At 37.9% G+C, this 21,553-nt stretch overlaps 1 protein-coding gene across 1 annotated transcript; it reads right to left on the bottom strand.

Moving 5' to 3' along the window:
- Nucleotides 1–319: 319 nt before the first annotated feature.
- Nucleotides 320–4,743, bottom strand: LOC129758718 (uncharacterized). Its single transcript, XM_055756323.1, has 3 exons — nucleotides 3,782–4,743; nucleotides 1,000–3,601; nucleotides 320–334 (listed from the first exon to the last, which is right to left on the bottom strand). Exons 1-3 carry the CDS (start codon nucleotides 4,741–4,743, stop codon nucleotides 320–322), a joined length of 3,579 nt encoding a protein of 1,192 aa, XP_055612298.1.
- Between the last annotated feature and the right edge of the window lie 16,810 nt (nucleotides 4,744–21,553).

The following is a 21,553-nucleotide window of genomic DNA, read 5'->3' as shown; positions in this document are numbered from 1 at the left end:
AGAACGCACCGCAGCTTCCCACAAACCACCAAAGTGTGGGGCACCAGGAGGGTTAAAATGCCACTTAATTCCTTCGTTACTACATTCCTTAAACAATCGTTCTCGGTGGTCCTGGCTCTTCAACAGGCTAAATAATTCCGACATTTGATTTCTGGCTCCAACAAAGTTCGTACCGTTGTCCGAAAAGATTTCTGAGCATTTACCTCTTCTTCCAACAAATCTGCGCAAGGCCTGTATAAATCGTTCTGTGGATAGATCTGATACCAACTCAAGGTGTACAGCCTTAGTGGACATGCAAACAAAGATGGCAACGTATGCTTTAACTACCGGGCGTCTGGGAGCCGGACGAATGTATATCGGACCGAAATAATCAACTCCTGATCTACTGAATGCACGCGAAACCGTTACGCGCGAGGCTGGCAACTCTGCCATGAACTGTTGTATCGGGGTGGGTCGAGCCTTAAAACATACGTGACACCTTTGGATGATATGCCGAGCAACACTCCTTCCACCTAAGGGCCAAAATTTTAACCTAACTGTAGCTAAAACCAACTGAGGACCTGCGTGTAATAATCGGCAGTGAAAGTGCTCTAGAATAAGGCGAGTAAGAACGTGACGTGCTGGTAAGACAATCGGATGTTTTGCAGTTTCTGACTCGTTTGACTTGCTCAATCTACCACCAATTCTTAACAGACCATCGGGGAACCTTTTGGGATTGAACCATCTCAGTTTCGATTGCCTTGACACAAACTCACCCTTAGATAGAGCATTCAACTCTCCAGGGAAGCATTCCCTTTGAACACATCTAGCTAAAGCTCTCTCAGCTTCATCTATTTCAGCTGATTGAAGAAAGGGTTCGAATTTGACCTGCCGTCTTGACCTTAACAGCTTGATAAACCTTATCAAGTAAGCTGTACATCTAACCATTTTAGTGTAATCTGAATACAAACTAAAATACCAACGATTAAAATCTGACTCATGCTCCGAAATGTTTGTTACCAATGCTGTTACTGTTGCTCGACGCCTTTCTTCTTCGCCAATCTCCTTTAAATGGTTATCTGGTAGTTCTGGCCAGTTTTCCTTCTCTAGCGCCAACCACTCTGGACCTTCCCACCACAAGCGATTCTGGGCGATTTCTTCAGGTGGAATTCCCCGAGAAATCAGATCTGATGGATTGTCAACGCCGGGAACATGTCTCCATTCACAACCCTCCGTGAGTTGTTGTATTTTCGCAACTCTGTTTGCCACGTAGGTGGTCCAAGTAGATGGAACAGCCTGTAACCATCGCCAAACGCAAGTGGAATCTGTCCAGAAGTAAACTTGGCATTCTAACTTCATGGATTTTTGAACGAATTTGAAAAGTTCGGAAGTAAGCAAAGCCCCACACAATTCTAACCGTGGAATTGACTGGCTTGCTAACGGAGACACCCTGGATTTAGCAGCCAACAAACAAATCTTAACCACTCCACTTAAGTTGACACTTTTCAAATAAATACAACCACCATACGCCTTCTCCGAAGCGTCCGAAAAACAATGAATTTCTTTGTGAATTGCTCCTGGAATAATGGTGCACCGCTCTATACGAATGCTGTTGAGTGAAACTAGTTGATCGTAGTATTTCAGCCAATCCTCACCCACCGTTGGAGGTAATGGCTGATCCCAATCTAATCTTTGGTCGTCGTTATTCCGTAACGTCCACAGCTGCTGCATAAATATCTTCGCAGTTGTTATTGCAGCGCCAAGGAGTCCCAGCGGGTCGAAGAGTGTAGCAATTACCGACAGCACCTTGCGTTTCGTCAAAACCGTTGATTTTGGAATTTCAGGAATGTTGAAGTTGTACTTGAAGACATCAGACTTCGGTAACCATGTGAGCCCAAGTATCTTCATCGAAGGATCTATCTCTGATCCGTCTGAAGACTCTTCAATAGCTACACTGTCTTGTGCAAGCCCTTGTAAGACTTCTGCACAATTTGATGCGAATTTTCGTAGCCGAAATCCTCCTGCCTTTGCAGCTTTATCTAACTGAATTCTCAGTTCGAGAGCTGCGGTTGCATCGTCTGCCCCTGATACAACATCGTCCATGTATGTATCTTCCAAAAATACTCTTGATGCTAGAGGGAAACTCTCTGCTTCATCCAATGCTAACTGCTTCAAGGTGCGCGTGGCTAAAAACGGAGCTGGTTTGGTGCCGTACGTTACAGTCTTAAGCTCGAACGTTTTGACTGGCTCTGATGGTGATTTTCTCCATAAAATTGACTGTAGTGGACGATCTTCCCTGGTGATGTTGATTTGGCGGAACATTTTTTCAACATCTGCCACGACCATGATCTGACACATTCGACAGCGAAGTATTATTGCCCGAAGATCGTCCTGGATTACTGGCCCTGTTAGCAGTCCATCGTTCAGAGAAACTCCAGTAGTAGTTTTACATGAAGCATCAAACACCACTCGCAATTTGGTAGTCGTACTACTCTCCTTCTCAACTGGATGATGAGGTAAAAAACACCGTTTTGTACCAGAAATTTCCACAACTTCTTCCATGTGACCTAGCTGTATATATTCGTCCATGAACTTAGTATACAGCTCCCGCAAATCCATATTCCTTGCTAACCTGCGCTCAGTTGCGCCCAAGCGCCGTAACGCTATTTCCCTTGAGTCACCTAAATTAGGGAAAACCTCCTCGTTCTTAGGAAGCGAGACTGTGTACCTTCCATTGCTGTCTCTCTGTACCGTTTTCTGGAAAATTTCCTCGCAAAGCCTCTCCTCTCGTGAGTATAGATTTTCCGAACCTAGCTCCTCACAAGCCCAAAACCGAGCGACAAGGGTTTCAAGAGACTCTGTTGTTGAAACATTGCAAGCAATCCGTGCTGATACCTCTTGCGATAAACCTCCAGAAACTATCCAACCGAAAACTGGCTCTGTAAGTGTTGGTAATTGATCACCGATGGAAATCCGTTTTCCCGTTTCGAAGAAATCAAAGAACGACTCAATTCCCAACACCAAATCCACCACCTTTGACTCAAAAAATGATGGATCCGCTAACTCAATTCCATCTGGGAATGACCATTCATCCGTTGATACCGTAGCAGTGGGCAAATCGACAGTTACCTTGGGCAGAACCAGGAATTCCATTTCCTTAGAGTAATTGTTCACCCTCGATCGCACCACTGCTTGAACCTTGTGTTTAACCCTGGTAGATGTCCGACCAATACCAAGTATCGCTACATCTACCCTTTTCCGACTCATCACCAAACGCTGACTCAATCTTTCCGAAATAAAATTGCTTTCTGAACCTGAATCAAGCAACGCTCGAGCTGGGAATCTGTTTCCCATTTCATCTTCTAAAAGAACCACAGCAGTCGCTAAGAGAACCCTACAATTAGCCCTGCGCTCGACGCCCGTGGTCAAGCATGTTGAAGCTGTGTTAGAAGCCCGACAAGATGTTTCACCTCGCAGCTGATCACCGCTATTGGTTGCACCTGACCTTGAAGATTCCGAGATTTCTCCGTCCTTGCCTTTAAAACACACCAGTGTATGATGGCGCCCTCCACAATTCCGACATGAAAACTTAGACGGACATTCTCGAGCCATATGAGACGTTCTAAAACAGTTCCGACATAAAGAGTGAGTTTTTAGAACCGAATCTCTTTCCGACACACACAATTTCAAAAATTTCTGACATTGATACAAGGGATGCTGACCTTTACAGGCAAAACATTTCGATCCATTCATATTCACATTATTATGAAATGTTCTGACACTTACTCTCTGTTTAACTGACATTTGTGAAGGAGCACTCTTACTATCATTCAATCTTGGTGGAAGAGCTTCCAAAACTCGGACCCGCCTGTGCAGAAAATCAGTCAAATCGGCTAAAGTGTCTTCTTCTTTGGAGGCTGACTCTTCTTCCCAACTTCTACGAGTCACGGGGTCTAGGAGAGACACGAGATAATTCACCAAAAGAAGATCCTTATAATCATTTGCATCTAAAACCTGATCTAATGTGTTGACAATTCTCTCAAATCCTTCCAACAACTGTAGTAGTTCAGCAACAGACTCCTTGTTCACCGAGGATAACTTGAAAAGCGATTGTACCTGTCTCTTTTTTAACTGCTTGCTGTTGTTGTACCGCTTCAGAAGCATATCCCATGCAACTGTGTAGTTAGCTCTTGTAATCTGAAGGGGATCAATCAATGCTTTCGGTTCACCTTGAAGACATCCCTTTAAATAATGGAATTTTTCCACCTCCGGCAAATCTAGCTTACAATGAATGAGTGAGAGATACAAATCACGAAACCCTAGCCATTCGTCTATGTTTCCGTTGAAGGACTGCAACTTTATTTGTGGAAGCCTAACATGATCGAAACTACCGTGACTAGGTTCACCGATATGAACGGACTGATTTAGCGTATTCAACTCCGTTCGACACTTCGCCTTGTCCATAAGGAAAGATTTCGCATAATAATATCGATCACTTAATTCCTTCCGTTCCCTTACATAAAGATCTTCATCTGCTGCGAAATCCTCATGCGATTTGATGTCAATCAGTACCTCACAAAACCTTTCCCACAAATCATCGATAGCTGATAATCGAACAGAAATTTGCGCATGCGTTGCATCTTCCTGAAAGGTTTCAACGAACTCCCAAACATCTGCAAAGGACGATTGAATTTCCTTTAATTTTATTGTTAAATATTTCAACGTTGGAGATTTTGAATCCTTAACACCTTTGATAGTGGGCATCTTGTAAACCGTGGAAATCACACAATCAATAAATAAATAACAGCAGGATAATGTTCAATCAACTCGCCGAAATAATCAGAGAACAAGGTGAAGTTTATCAAGGCGGAAGTCCAAAAAACCAGACAATTGTTCTGACGAACAGTTTGTTCTCAGGGAATTGCGCAGTTATTAAATATTAGAAAAGGTATCCTCTTAAACCATATATTGTTTAAACAAACCCACAAAATATGCATGAATTCCGAAATATCACAATAGTCACGATAATTTGCTCTAAATTCTAATCATAAATTTATAGTTCACCAACTGTTTTAAGAACCACTGTGTTTATGTTGCTTACCAAGCGTAGCATAATCTCGTTAACCAAACTGCGGCGTTGATGTGTGAAACTCAGGCACCACGTTGACCCTTGATCCAATTCGGTCCACCATGCGTTGCGATGCCTCTTCTTCCGGAGCGCCAATCAGGTTTAAGCATGCACCTGATCGCGAACGAAACCCGTAGTTACACCAATTGCCCCTGGCAAAAGGTCAATGAACCTTGAGATAGCTAGCGTTGAACCCAAGGGAGGGGGCGATCTACCACGACAGCCGCGCCTCACCTTAACGTATGTCGTTTACTAACGAGTTGGCCACCGATAACCGTACTGCATGCACCGAGAGCCCAGCCAGAATTATCCAAATCTGGCAATGAAAAAGAAAGGAACCGTAAGCAATCGTGAATCACAACAGTTGCACTTTTGATGTCGATGATTGGGGATGATGAACAATAGACTCCTTTAGTGTTAAATCACTTCCAGCAATGGCGCCGCTTCACAAAAGCGTTTTGTTCCACGATGGAAAATGGAGATTCTGTTGGCTTGGCGTCCCCCGTTGTGTCCGATTGTAGCGATGTAGAATCCTCCGGCCAAGGCCCTCATCCGGCTCGAAGGACCAATGTTTGATCCCGGATGGGCCTATTACCACCAACCTGTGCAGTTATTCCGTGGCTGGACTTGATCTGCTGATCTCAATCCGACCGTTGTACGTTATCAGCAGATAGGATGCCTTTGCACGAAACCCTTGAATATCCCCTTGTATGCTGGGGTTTTCGGGAACCAGTAAAACTCGCGGAACTCTTTTACGTTAACTTTAATTTGGTTTGCTTAAGTTAACTTTACTTATCAATAACTTCTGCTTATAAATTAATGTTTATGGACTTAAAGTTTAAGGCCTTTAAGACACCCGGCCAGGGTACGAACTCGTAGTTTGATCGGTAGTCGGTGGTCAACTAACCATCGTTCGCTGTTAAAGACGCTCGCAACTCCTCACAATTGGTTCGGGTGGTGCGATGTTTTTTCCCAATCGTTATCAGAGAAATTCTCCCTCTTATCAGCCACACAAATCATCATTGTTGGTGATCGAGAATCGGATCCGCTGATGACGACGGCTATTGTTTTCGCAGCAGCAGAGAAGGCTCAGCAACCCAGTGGCTTGAGCGGGAGGTGAGTTTCACGGTATCCCCAGTCCACTTGATCTCGCAGTTGTTTCTCTCGCTCATGGTTCAGATTTATGCTACGCATACAGTGGTTCTTAAACTGAACAGTCTTTTTTGTCTTTTTTGTCTTTTTTGTCTTTTTTGTCTTTTTTGTCTTTTTTGTCTTTTTTGTCTTTTTTGTCTTTTTTGTCTTTTTTGTCTTTTTTGTCTTTTTTGTCTTTTTTGTCTTTTTTGTCTTTTTTGTCTTTTTTGTCTTTTTTGTCTTTTTTGTCTTTTTTGTCTTTTTTGTCTTTTTTGTCTTTTTTGTCTTTTTTGTCTTTTTTGTCTTTTTTGTCTTTTTTGTCTTTTTTGTCTTTTTTGTCTTTTTTGTCTTTTTTGTCTTTTTTGTCTTTTTTGTCTTTTTTGTCTTTTTTGTCTTTTTTGTCTTTTTTGTCTTTTTTGTCTTTTTTGTCTTTTTTGTCTTTTTTGTCTTTTTTGTCTTTTTTGTCTTTTTTGTCTTTTTTGTCTTTTTTGTCTTTTTTGTCTTTTTTGTCTTTTTTGTCTTTTTTGTCTTTTTTGTCTTTTTTGTCTTTTTTGTCTTTTTTGTCTTTTTTGTCTTTTTTGTCTTTTTTGTCTTTTTTGTCTTTTTTGTCTTTTTTGTCTTTTTTGTCTTTTTTGTCTTTTTTGTCTTTTTTGTCTTTTTTGTCTTTTTTGTCTTTTTTGTCTTTTTTGTCTTTTTTGTCTTTTTTGTCTTTTTTGTCTTTTTTGTCTTTTTTGTCTTTTTTGTCTTTTTTGTCTTTTTTGTCTTTTTTGTCTTTTTTGTCTTTTTTGTCTTTTTTGTCTTTTTTGTCTTTTTTGTCTTTTTTGTCTTTTTTGTCTTTTTTGTCTTTTTTGTCTTTTTTGTCTTTTTTGTCTTTTTTGTCTTTTTTGTCTTTTTTGTCTTTTTTGTCTTTTTTGTCTTTTTTGTCTTTTTTGTCTTTTTTGTCTTTTTTGTCTTTTTTGTCTTTTTTGTCTTTTTTGTCTTTTTTGTCTTTTTTGTCTTTTTTGTCTTTTTTGTCTTTTTTGTCTTTTTTGTCTTTTTTGTCTTTTTTGTCTTTTTTGTCTTTTTTGTCTTTTTTGTCTTTTTTGTCTTTTTTGTCTTTTTTGTCTTTTTTGTCTTTTTTGTCTTTTTTGTCTTTTTTGTCTTTTTTGTCTTTTTTGTCTTTTTTGTCTTTTTTGTCTTTTTTGTCTTTTTTGTCTTTTTTGTCTTTTTTGTCTTTTTTGTCTTTTTTGTCTTTTTTGTCTTTTTTGTCTTTTTTGTCTTTTTTGTCTTTTTTGTCTTTTTTGTCTTTTTTGTCTTTTTTGTCTTTTTTGTCTTTTTTGTCTTTTTTGTCTTTTTTGTCTTTTTTGTCTTTTTTGTCTTTTTTGTCTTTTTTGTCTTTTTTGTCTTTTTTGTCTTTTTTGTCTTTTTTGTCTTTTTTGTCTTTTTTGTCTTTTTTGTCTTTTTTGTCTTTTTTGTCTTTTTTGTCTTTTTTGTCTTTTTTGTCTTTTTTGTCTTTTTTGTCTTTTTTGTCTTTTTTGTCTTTTTTGTCTTTTCTGTCTTTTTTATCTTTTTTGTCTTTTTTGTCTGTTTTGTTGCATTCACTATTTGAAAGACCATGCAAACAATAAACATTAAGGGTTGCAAAACGATCCAAATTCACACGCATAAGTTTTTACGAAGGACAATTAAAATGGGCTTTTTTCTCACAGATAAAAATAAACCTCTTAAAAGGGAAGGACATGCCATCAGGTACGATCCGGGTCCACTTGCCGCAGTTTTATTACTTTACATACATATGTTTTTCCTCCATTTGATCCAACAAGTACCACCAATTTAGAACTTCACCGACGTCCTCCACACACGTGATCGGAATAATAAATCGATTCCGATCGAGACGATTGATCGTCGATCGATCAATCAATCATCATCCCCTCAACCGATCGCGAGACAATGTAGGTTTTTTCGAACCATCAACAGTGAGTAAGTAAGCCCTTCCAATAAGCCAGCCGGGCGTAGATTGATTGAGCCATCTCGCCAACGCTTTTAAGTCTTTAATTCTTTTTTGTACCTTGATGGGGCCAATTTGAACCATAATATCTCGAAAAAGGAAGTCAATCTGCTGCTGCTGCTGCTGCTAGTTGAGTCCTAGGCTAAGTGTGGATAGTACTTAAAACAGTCTGTCGGCGCCGAAGCGTAATAAAGTGATCTGCAACATTGTTTCCCATCCATCCACTCTCATATGTGTCGTATGATTTTATTTTTTCTAGATTTCGTTAAGCCCCTTGCTGCGAGGAATCGATCAAGGATCATAAAGAATCCTCGTGCACACTATCGTTACGTGACTGATAGTCGTAATTAAAACCGATTGAAATGGTTTCGTGCGGGATAATTCCTCCCGACAGACGGCTTGAGGCTAGATGCAATATGGGTGTGTTGTAGAAGTTATAAAAAAATGAACCAATTCGAGGGTTGAAAAGTTTCACGTTTTGCTTGTAATCATTTGGATGATTTGTTTCAAGTGAAGGCGAGAGAGTGAGGAGAGAAACAAACATGGCTCAAAAGCCATCACGAATGACTCGACGATCGAGAATGTTGTCCCCAAAGCTGGGGAGGGGTCATAAATAATACCCGAGTGCCGGGCTGACAGGTTATGGTTGACTAAAACATGCAATATTTGAATCGGATTTAGAGCAGCAACTAAGAGCAATCATCATTATGTGGAATATTTAACATTTTAACACTTAAACATGAGATTTTTTTTTTAAATTTGAACTCTTAAACACAATTACTTTTATTACTTTTATTACTTTTCATGGGCAAGAGCAGTGAGTTGCAATTAATAAAAACTATAAAAGAAACTTTATTCTATTATTGTTTATTTTATCCGAGAAGCTTGAAATCCTACCTCTTGGTAGCTTGAGAAACTCAACTTAGAGAAAAGTTTTTCCACTAAAGCTTATAAAGTTTTTCCTCAGGTCTGAAAAACTTTCCCAGATGCGATTTTTTTTGAAGTTATTTCTGTTTGTGACGAATATATCACAAGTCAGACTTGTGAAAGTTTTTTTTTAGGTTTTTCGACTAAATGCGAGTGTGATTGTCACTTAAATGGAGAAAATCTAACCCTTGAGTATTCAAACTTCATAGTGAAGAGGCTGCCCGTTTCACCCCTCCTAGAAGTGCTGTGCTCATTTCAATCCAAGTCAAGAAATTAAAGTTTACTCTGATTAGTGCAAAACATCAAATCTTCAATGATTATACCTCATCATAATCCTATGTGAAGTAACATTCGCGACAACATTCGCGAAAATGATCGCGCAATAGGAAGTGCCCTGGATTTCAATGTTTTGTCGTTTTACACCGTGGTTTATGGAATATTACTCAACCACTGTAGAGTAAAATCGTCTCGCTCCAAATACCCAAAATGGTTTGACAGCTACACTATCCGCCTGCATAAAGACAAGCGAAAGAAACACAACTAATTCCGTAGAAGTAAATCTGAATATGACAAAACAGCATACCAAACAGTGGCTAATTCATTCAATTGTTTGCATAGAGCCCAACGATGCAGCTATTTGAACGAACTTCAACAAAATATTCAATCCGAACCAAAACGATTTTGGAAATATGTCAACTCGAAACGTAAGTCTAACTTGATACCAAAAAATGTTTCTTACAAAAACAACAAAGCAGAATCTTTGGAAGACCATCCGAGCTCTTCGCCGAATACTTCCACAGTGTGTATCTTTTGAACAACGCAGAATTAAGACAAGAACGCCAATCACCAGTAGAAATCTGACCAGAATTCACAATAACGGTTCCTGATATACGTAGAAAGATTTTAGAGCTCGACGAATCGAAAAGTTGTGGTCCTGATGGAATACCTAACTCATTCTTAAAAAAATGTGTGGGTGGAATCGAAGAGCACTTACACTTCCTCTTCACTTCATCGATTCGAGCCGGATTATTCCCAAAGTTTTGGAAAATCTCGCATGTTATACCGATTCACAAGAACGGTTACAGGCTCACCGTAAAAAACTATCGTGGTGTTGCAATTCTCTCTGCAGTACCCAAACTTTTTGAGAGTATTGTATAAGATAAGATTTACTCGTGGATTGAAACAAAGATTTCGGACGTTCAACGTGGTTTTCTCAAGAAACGCTCAACCATAACGAATCTAACAGAGTTTGCATCAAGAACCTCACAGTGGATGATGCAAGGTTTCCAAGTTGACGCCATATACACTGACATGTCCAAAGCCTTTGACGTAATCAATATAAACGCTCTACTGTCGGTATTATGCAAGAATGGAATAACCGGATCCTGTCTTCGATGGATTCGTTGGTACCTGATCGAAAGAACGCAATACGTCAAACTGGAGAACGTGAGATCTAGTACTTTCTCGGTCAACAGTGGTGTTCCACAAGGGAGTCACTTCGGACCCCTTCTTTTCATCTCTGTTATGAACGAATTCCCTGAAGTGCTGACTGGTGTGTTTGTGCTGGTTTATGCCGATGATTTAACACGTTCGTCGCCACGCTCATTTTGGTAGTTTTGCTAGCCGGGCCCAAAGAAATTTTCAGAGAGAGAAAGCAAAGAGGGAGAACTCCCATATTTGAAACGTGTGGCGAAGCTGAGCGGTAAACTCCAGTAAGAGAGCGTCACCTGCTTTTTGATGTGACGGGGCCCCCCAGGAAATACACCCGTCTGCCAAATATGGGTGACGTGGCGACGAACGTGTTAAAAATGTTTTTGCCTATGCGTCACCCGGAGGACTGCGTGACTCTGCAAAATGCCTTACACAGGTTCACAGAGTGTTGCAGTAGATTCGGCCTAAAGATCAATTCCTCGAAATGCAACTTGATAACATTTTCTCGGTAAATAAGCAATACCACTTATGAATACCGCTTGGAAAACGATTGCATCATTGCTCGACAAAACTCAGTGAAAGACTTGGGAGTGGAGTTGGACGAGGAGTTAACTTTTTCAAAACATATCGAAAAAGTTGTAGCAAAGGCAAATTCTATGTTTGGAATGGTTAGTAGAATCTGTCACGAGCTGAATAATCCCTATACGATTGTCTCAATCTACACTGGATTAGTTAGGACCGTCATTGAATATGCCGGCATTGTGTGGCGACCGGCGAAAGCACTCATTTTCTCCCATATTACAATAGATAGGAGTCTGAAAACTGTATACACACGAGCGGACATCTGTTTTATATACGTTAGAGCAATTTTTCTGTTAAAATCTCTTACAGTTTTTGTGAAAATAATTTTATAATAAAAGAAGTCAAAATAGCCGATTTCCGAAGCTGGCGGGCTAAATGCGCATATTTATGTTTCTTGCTATAATTCATTAACACTTGCAATATTTTGATATTTTTTTAATTGAAAATGGTAGAAACGGATGTTAAGTCAAGGCTGAAAATTTGGTGAAATTTTTTACATCACTAGTTCTTTTGCATGAAACATAGTTAGGTATACAACTTAGTCATATTTTATGGTAATATTTTGTTCATATCGTATTTTTATCGGATCAGTATGAAGTTCTTCTTTTTTCGCTGCAATACCGTGATTTGAGCGTAGATTTAATGTTTAAATGATAAAAAGTAAAAAAATTATAAGACTAATCTATTTTTCTTGATATAGGCATTTAATCTGCCTTGATATGGGCATTCAGAACCTCTCTCTTATTTCAATATCTTATTATTTATAACTTTGCCAAAAGCTTCAATTTGTTGAATTTCCGATTTCCAGATGAATAAGAAAGAAAAACAATTAAAATTTTTGTTCACAGAATCTGTACGCACGATAATTAAAGTTCAATATATTATAACAAAACTGACAAAAATCTTGTTTGAATTTTTAAATTTTTTCGACTGTATATAACAATTTAATTTTTTCATGCCATGTGTTGAAAGCGTATTACCTTCAAACTGCACTGATTTGATATGATGAATCTCCAGCCATATCGTCAATCGGCTGTATGCGCATATTACCCAACATGCGCATTTAGGAACACTTCCCCCTACACAACAACAGACTAGAGAGAGTTCAGAAGAAGTTCTTGAAATACGCTTTGAGAAACCTTGGTTGGCAAGCAAAAATGCCGGAGTATCGAGTCTTGTGCATGCTGGTAGGTTTGGATACGCTGGAAACCCGAAGAAAATCGATCGACGCACTGTTTCTGAAGGATTTAATCTGTGGAAGACATTATTCGCCCTATTTATTATCTCTTATACCTCCGTACGAAGGCCGAAGGCAGTTTACGAAACGTAAGGCCGTTTCAACTAGCTAGTCTGATACAAAAATTACGCTCGAAACGAACCGATGTACCAAATGATGGCATTTTACAACGCAAACGTCGATATTATTCAACTAAGCATGACCAAAGAACAAATTAAAAGTAGAATTGTGCAGTGCTCTTTTACAAATAAACAATTAGTGTAGTTATTAAGTGTGATTTATATTGTAGAATAAGATAAAGGGCTGAAGCCTAGGATCTGATCAATAAATAAATAAGGTACACCGGGGTAAGTGTGGACGGTTTTTCGTATAGTTCAACTTTAAAAAATCATTAAAAAATTAGCAGTGGTGCAATTTTCATAAAATTGAATTCAATGTGATGCAGAACATGTTGTTTAGAAAAGCATAAGAGATGAGCTCGATAGGAGCAAAGCGAGAAAAGTTATCACGTAAATTGTAATGGACTGCTGGTGTCTTCACTTACCCCGCTTTATGGGGTAAGTGTGGACGGTAGATTTTCCCTTTGATTTCTCACGAAATTTTCAAAAAAAAAATTGCGTTTTCTTGGTTGAATACGTTATTTTGTTGCTCGAACCGTCCAAAATTTTGAAAAAAAGTTCATGATACTATTAGTAAGGCATCTTTCAATAATTATTGTGTGTAATTTATGTTGCAACACACGAGATCCGATTTTATCAAAAACACAGAACAAACAAGTACTTTACCCAACTTTTCATGATCCGAATGCTAAATATACAATAATACAAATTCATGGAGGATGAAGGACAGAAAATTGGAAAAATGTGTTACCATGACCATCAAGTCTTTTTAAAGCGGTCCACACTTACCCCAGGCAGGGGTTGGAGACAAAATTTCAGTTTTTTGTAAATAAACTCTTTTTTCTCCATTTTCAATCGCCGTTTTTTTTTTCTTAACTGGTTGTTTGGAATGTAAGCATTGTTTCAATGTAGAGTTTTTCATCGAGAGCCAGCTAGCTTACGAGAAATTTGCAATTGAAAAAGATGTACATCAACTCGCAATCGTAGTTGAAAATAGAAAATTCCAAAAAAGACACTGAAAACATCCGTTATTGTCGGAATCGTATCTTTTTCACAGTTATTGGATAGATTACAAGTAAATTTAATATTCTGCATTAAAAGTTTGAGAAAAAAGTGCACAGTATCGTTTTAATAGCCATCGTCCACACTTACCCCGGTGTACCTTTAATAAATAAGTGAGCAATGAGTTTGTCATAATTTATAAGAATTTTTGGTAGAACTCATCTCAAAATTTTTACAGTTGAGTTTGAAAAGCGTCAGAAAATGTTAATCATCACACATCATGAATCATTTTACTCAAAGTTCATCAGAATTATGAATAGATATATCTATTTATTAACACACAAAATCTTCGGGGCTCCACTTTTCAAAAATTCGCTGTTACTTTCCGTTATCAAAAATATTTTTTTACTGTTGAGTTAGCAAAAAGTTTTGTTGGTCGACTTTTTAATTACATCCGCCTTTACCGCCAGTAATAACAAGAAGTTCGGTTATGGAAATTCGATGCCAGCAGTAATTTTGGTGATCAAACGGGCGTCAAAATAGTGACCAAATATATACTGGAAGTATACAGGGTAAGGTCGGTACCTAGGCACATAAAAATAATTTTCTATTTTTAACCAGGTTGCCGCTCCCAGTGAATAAATACAACACGAAAGTTCGGCGGTCACTGGAGACATTTTCAAGTCCTGGAAAATGGAACTTATCTGATGTTGGCCGTCGATGAAATATCCGGAAATCAGCGGTCAACCTACCCACATCCGGAACAACCCGGTCCAGGCGATAGAAGGAAGTTATTGTCAAAGTTCGAAAAAGTGTTGTGTAATAAAGTTAAAATTTGGATAAAAGTTTTAAAAAATAAATTTAGAAAAAACTATAAATTTTGTAAAAAGAAATCCCAGGCGGTCTTTTCCTCCGGATTTTGCTAGAAATTTGAATGACAATTGCGGTGGCTAACTTTATCTCTCGTTTACTAAAATTTTAGTGGAAATTACTAAACTGATTGCTAATTTTTTTGCTGGTAAAATTTGAGCGAAATTTTGCTAAATTCCGGCTCGTAAATTTAGTGTGCGCAATAAGATTTTAATTTGATTTCCAGAGCAAAAAAAGTTCTGAAAAAGTTGAGCAATCCTAATTTTTCTGCAAACCAGCAAACATTCTCTGTTTTGTTGCTTTTACCTGAACTTATCTGCATGGCTGAAAAACCAAACATGAATCAAATCTTTGAAAATATACGCGAATTTATTGGACATAGTTTTAGACGCCGAACGAGCTTACGAACGGATATAGAGTGCCATTTTCACCCTCATTCCCCTATATTTAAAAAAAAATGAAAACACACTTGTATAATTTTAAATTTTGTCGCTCAAAGTGAAATTTTCCAAACAAGATTTAATTAAATAAACGAAAACGAAAGCCTGAAATACGATCCAAAATCTGGATAAGTTTTTTGATGAAAAAATAATAATTCAAATGTTTTTTTCCTCGATTTTAGTTGAATAGTTTCTGGATTTTTTTCCAAATTTTCCCGGATAAGGCCCGGGTTTGGTTTGAAAATTTGGAAATAGAATGCCCGAATTTCGCCAGGTTTTAAATAAAATATTCCGAATTTGCTCCGTCCGGATACGTGTGGGAGAACTTCTGGCAATCTTAAGCTAAGTTCATCAGATTATGATGCAAATTTAGTAATTTCAACCATCGATGAAAGTAAGTTTCCTATTTTGCACACCGAAGCACCGTATATGATTGGTCACGTACATGTGAACATACCTATAACTCGAAAGGAATAATCGTCAAATAACCGACCCCCAGCGTCCTCCATTCTATGCAATAGAATTATGAAACTAGTTCCTAGAAAAAGAAACGCTCCCTTCGGTGAAAAGAATTTCCCCCAAGAACGAACGATTGACGAACGACTCGACTTAGGTTTGAGGTTATGATTCACGAGTTTGTAGTTTCGCCCCCTAACAACAACAATCACGCGATCCTAGGAGGCGTATGTGGTGATTATCTCCTCGGTTGGGCATGATGGACGCAGAAGGGGAAATAAAGCCTACTTCAATTATTGGATTGTAATTCAGCATAACAAACCTGTGTTGCGAGTATGGGGGGATGATGATTTGGCCTGCTGGGATTTGGCCTAACCTCACTAACTAGAAGGTCTTTCTAGTCTTGATACCAGTTGCACATTGCTGCCTAGAGACCAAAGAATCGGTCCAAGTGGCTCAAGAGTTGTTTTGCGGTTTGGTCCGGTGCAAATTGATGACTTGATATCTCTATTATCTGGCAGCCATGTGGTTGAGTTGGGTTGGGATTTTTAGGCACCTCCTCTGTCTGACAAAGGGCGTTTTTCCCTTGGCTCCCTGGATCACGTTCCGTGGTATTTCGTTACCTCTGTAGAATGTCTATGAGCGATTCGTGCGCCTATGCGGAACCTATGCAGGCGGTTAGATCTCTTCACGTCCCCAGCCAGAACCGCCGAAGCTCAGATGGCCCCAAGGGTTAGAAAAGGATCATCAAGTTTCATTGCCATCGTCATCATCATTATTGCTCATAACACAATAATTACAATGTTTGGTTGAGAAGAATTTTCTTTCTTAGCTTTTTTTCGAGCATCCGATTTTTTATGCTTCAGGAAGGAAGAAGCAAGAAAAAAAAAACAAATCGCACAGAGTTCAATTGGATGCGAGTGGTCATAAATCTATCCGGCTAGAAGATCCGAAAGACTCACCCGGTTGCATTATGAGGTGTGTGAGCCCTGAGTAAGTGTCTGTCTGTAGGATGATCGAGGTGTAGGCGGTTAGCTTTCCGTCGTTGTTGCTCAATGTTCATGCATCATCAACATCGGAGGCTCCCAAAGGGCGCGAGCAACTATTTCTGTGAACTTGAGCTTCTGGCCCCGTAGTGTGTAGGAGGGCACAGGGCAGACAGGATGATGGCGTAAGAGGACGCATTTGAAACGCCCGGAGGGGAATTTTGCGGTTTTTATATGGGAATCGAGGCTAATCATACCTGGCAAATTTAGCCCTCCGGAGCCCGATGTTATCCCAATCCGGGACCCATTGTGGCTGAATGTCCTCATTTGTTTGGCGCTGGCACAGATTTTCGATCTCGTGTAGGCTACTAATTTTATAAAAAGGCCAAAGTTAACACAGTTCAACATAATAAATATTAAATTTTACTTTCAACCCTTTCAAACCAAATTTAATATAAAACTAATGAAACTAAACATTATTCAAAACCAAAATTTAAAGTTAAGATTTAAGGGAAATTTGTCAAAATTGTCAAAATTGTCAAAAATGTAAAAAATGTAAAAAATGTCAAAATTGTCAAAATTGTCAAAATTGTCAAAATTGTCAAAATTGTCAAAATTGTCAAAATTGTCAAAATTGTCAAAATTGTCAAAATTGTCAAAATTGTCAAAATTATCAAAATTATCAAAATTGTTAAAATTGTCAAAATTGTCAAAATTGTCAAAATTGTCAAAATTGTCAAAGTTGTCAAAATTGTCAAAATTGTCAAAATTGTCAAAATTGTCAAAATTGTCAAAATTGTGAAAATTGTGAAAATTGTGAAAATTGTCAAAATTGTTAAAATTGTCAAAATTGTCAAAATTGTCAAAATTGTCCAAATTGTCAAAATTGTTAAAATTGTCAAAATTGTCAAAATTGTCAAAATTGTCAAAATTGTCAAAATTGTCAAAATTGTCAAAATTGTCAAAATTGTCAAAATTGTCAAAATTGTCAAAATTGTCAAAATTGTCAAAATTGTCAAAATTGTCAAAATTGTCAAAATTTTCAAAATTGTCAAAATTGTCAAAATTGTCAAAATTGTCAAAATTGTCAAAATTGTCAAAATTGTCAAAATTGTCAAAATTGTCAAAATTGTCAAAATTGTCAAAATTGTCAAAATTGTCAAAATTGTCAAAATTGTCAAAATTGTCAAAATTGTCAAAATTGTCAAAATGGTCAAAATTGTCAAAATTGTCAAAATTGTCAAAATGGTCAAAATTGTCAAAATTGTCAAAATTGTCAAAATTGTCAAAATTGTCAAAATGGTCAAAGTTGTCAAAGTTGTCAAAATTGTCAAAATTGTCATAATTGTCATATTTGTCAAAATTGTCAAAATTTTCAAAATTGTCAAAATTGTCAAAATTGTCAAAATTGTCAAAATTGTCAAAGTTGTCAAAATTGTCAAAATTGTCAAAATTGTTAAAATTGTCAAAATTGTCAAAATTGTCAAAATTGTCAAAATTGTCAAAATTGTCAAAATTGTCAAAATTATCAAAATTGTCAAAATTGTCAAAATTGTCAAAATTGTCAAAATTGTCAAAATTGTCAAAATTGTCAAAATTGTCAAAATTGTCAAAATTGTCAAAATTGTCAAAATTGTCAAAATTGTCAAAATTGTCAAAATTGTCAAAATTGTCAAAATTGTCAAAATTGTCAAAATTGTCAAAATTGTCAAAATTGTCAAAATTGCCAAAATTGTCAAAATCGTCAAAATTATCCAAATCGTCAAAATTGTCAGAATTGGCAAAATTGCAAAAAAATCCATCAAATGGCAAAATTGCCAAAAAAGTCAGCAAACGGCAAAACGATTTGGTGTTTTATTGCCTTCTGATTCTGTGTTGGAAATTAAAAATTAAAAATTTTGAAATCATTAACAAACCAATTTTTTTAGTTAATCGATACCTATTTTGTACATTTAAGGTAAATTTTATAAAAAGGCAATCTTCAGCCTTTAGCCCAGTGACTTCCAGCTTCCAAATCGTTTCAAACTTGCCGCAATTTATTCGGAATTAATTCCAATGTCCGCCCCGTAACGCCATCCTGAATGAGCGAAATCCGTTTTCGATTCGCTAGATCCAATAATTCACATAATATCCAGGCTAGGCGGGCAATGTCTCATAGAAGACTCGTGTTGGCCGGAGAGGAAATTTGCATTTGAATAGCACACACATTTGTGGTGGCACTTCCCTTCCCATTTTCGTTGAATGGCCGCGCAGGTTGGGTGGCGCAAGATGGGCGTTTCGCTGCTACCGGATTCATTGGCACTCGCTCCGATCGAACGCTTCTGGTTCTGAGCCGAGTCGGGGCGTTCTGTGTTGCGTTTTCCAGCAAAAAACAGAAAAAACGAAAATAAACACAAATTATCGCATAGGCTTAAGTTAATTCCAAAGGTGGAGGTCGAATTAAAGCGTGTTTTATGGATCTCTTCCTGTACGATTTTTTTTGTCTGTTTTGTTTATCATTTTGGCAATTGAAATGCCGAAATCCAAATTTGACCTATTGACAGTGGGGCTTAAATCGATAAAATGCGAAGTTTAATGGACCGAGGAAGGTCAACATTCGACCCTTTTTCTTAGCCTCTCTCTCTCTCTTTTCGTTTCAGCCTCGATCGGATTAAATTCATCAAAATTAATTTGACTTGAAATCTAACACACCTTCCTTTTAAGAGTTTTGATCATAACATCACAGGCTTATAAAGAAAACGACAAAAGGTTTCCCCTCTCCGTATTTGCTCCAGGAAACTTCCTACAGCAAAAGTTCCAACATCCCAACAAACAAAACATGAGAGAGAAAGACAGCGCAGAGAAATGAATTATGACGATTATTTGCAAATATAATGATACAATAATGGCTACAATATAGTATTAAGGTGACATGACAGCACCTTCGCCCGCTCCATTTGACGCTGTGTCACCCTCAGCTCAGCCAGCCAGTTGATTTCGCTCGTCTACAGCTCCATTTCCGCTGCGGGGTTTTTTCTTGGGCGCTTTCGTTGTCCCGATCGAAATGATGTGACAAAAGTGTTAACTTGTTCTGCTAGAACATATGGTTAAAAATTTTCATACAACGTAAGGCTTCGTTGAGCGACCCGTAGGGTTTACTAAATGAGCTGAAATTTTACATGGAGCCTTCTGGCTCGAAGAACGAAGTCGTAGGTTTTATTTCCCGGAAAATACCCCTATTTTTGGACAACCCTAGTACAGGGTTACTGAAAATAAATCTGTGTTTTTCCGAAAATAGTTCTAACTTTCTGTGATTAAAGGGTGATACGCTCAAAATTTAATCAATATCAACTTGACGTATTTCTTTCAATTTTGAATTTAAAAAACCTGAACACCTCTCATTTTAAAGGTGTGTGTGTGTGTAGAATGTTGCTCCTATTTTGATTTTGGAATTCACTCTTCAGTTGTCAAAATGCCGTCCAAAGAAGAAGAGCAGCGTACCAAAATTTTGCTCGCGCATCGCGAAAATCCGAGCTACTCGCACGCAAAGCTGGCAAAATCGCTAAAAGTTGCCAAATAAACCGTTACAAATGTAATTAAAGTGTTTGGAGAACGTTTGTCGACAGCCAGGAAGTCTGGATCGGGGGGAAATCGAAAACCGGAAGCCGCTGAGACGACAAAGAGAGTTGCCGGGAGTTTCAAGCCAAACCCTAACCTCTCTTTCCGAGATGCCGCAAATAAGCTGGGTGTATCGTCTACAACAGTGCATCGAGCCAAAAAACGAACTGGACTATCGACTTACAAGAAGGTAGTGACTCCAAATCGCGATGATAAACAAAATACGACGGCCAAAGCGCGATCCTGGAGGCTGTACACGACGATGCTGGCGAAGTTTGACTGCATGGTAATGGACGACGAAACCTACGTCAAAGCCGACTACAAGCAGCTTCCGGGACAGGAGTTTTATACGGCAAAAGGAAGGTAGCAGATATTTTCAAGCACATGGAACTGTCAAAGTTCGCGAAGAAATATCTGGTTTGGCAAGCCATCTGTACCTGTGGCTTGAAAAGCAGCATTTTCATAGCTTCCCGGACTGTCAACCAAGAAAGAGTGTTTGAATAAACGTCTGCTGCCTTTCCTTAAGAAACACGGTTGTTCCGTACTGTTTTGGCCGGATTTGCCATCTTGCGATTACGATAAAAGGCCATGGAGTGGTACGCCGCCAACAACGTGCAGGTGTTTCCCAAGGACAACAACCCTCTCAACACGCCAGAGCTCCGCCGAATCGAGGAATACTGGGCTATTGTCAAGCGGAACCTAAAGAAGACCAAAAAAACTGCTAAGGACGAGCAGCAGTTCAAGGCAAACTGGCTTTCTGTGGCGAAGAAGATGGACAAGGTGGCTGTACAAAATCTGATGGCAGGGGTTAAGCGTAAGGCCTGGCAATTCGGATTTGGAAAAGCGGAAGCCTAACTGAATATTTTTCCTGAATTTTATACTAATTAAACTTGAAAAAGAAATTTAATTTGATTTTTTAAATAAACTATTTCACCGATTTACTTGCGTTTTCCCTTGACCAAATTTTGACCGTATCACCCTTTATATCCAAAAAATTGGTTATGGTATTCTGTGATATTGTTTTTATTTAATTTATTGAAAAGTCATTAAACATTCGGTCCTTGTTACATTTAAATTTGAGAAAAATTAATTTTCATTACCAGTCTTACCATGTTTTGCTTATTCAATGTAAACAACCCGAAATTTATGTTGACATGAAAAGTTATACCTAGTTTAGAAAATACGTACATTGTTTGAAAATTCTGTAAAATTTTAGATTTTTTCGAAAATTTTGTGTTTTGTGACGCAGATTTAACGATAAAAATTTGCTCAAAACTCTGTGAAATGCAAGATTTTTCTGTGATTTCGGCAACCTTGCAAGATGAGATCAAGACCATGATGAATCTAGATTCATCATGATCAAGACTCAAAAGGAACTATTCGTAGCATTATTTTACCAAGATTAAACAAAACAGTTGAGAGAGAGTATTACTTTGAAACCAACGTATGAAACCAACAGAACAATTGACGTAAGAAAGCTTAAAAATATTATATTTTTGATAAAAAATCTAAACCTATGTTATTTGATCCATTTTTCTATTATGAAACTTCTATGAAAAACATAGTTTGGAAAGTCGTGGAAAATATAAATAATAACCTTGGCTGTAAGATGACAATATGATTTTAGAAAGACTTGAGCGTGAAACTGAAAAGAAATTTCGTTAGGTTTTGTCATAAATAT

Source organism: Uranotaenia lowii, chromosome 1 (assembly GCF_029784155.1).
Source record: "Uranotaenia lowii strain MFRU-FL chromosome 1, ASM2978415v1, whole genome shotgun sequence".
NCBI lineage: Eukaryota > Metazoa > Arthropoda > Insecta > Diptera > Culicidae > Uranotaenia > Uranotaenia lowii.
This window is presented reverse-complemented; position numbering and strand designations above follow the sequence as displayed.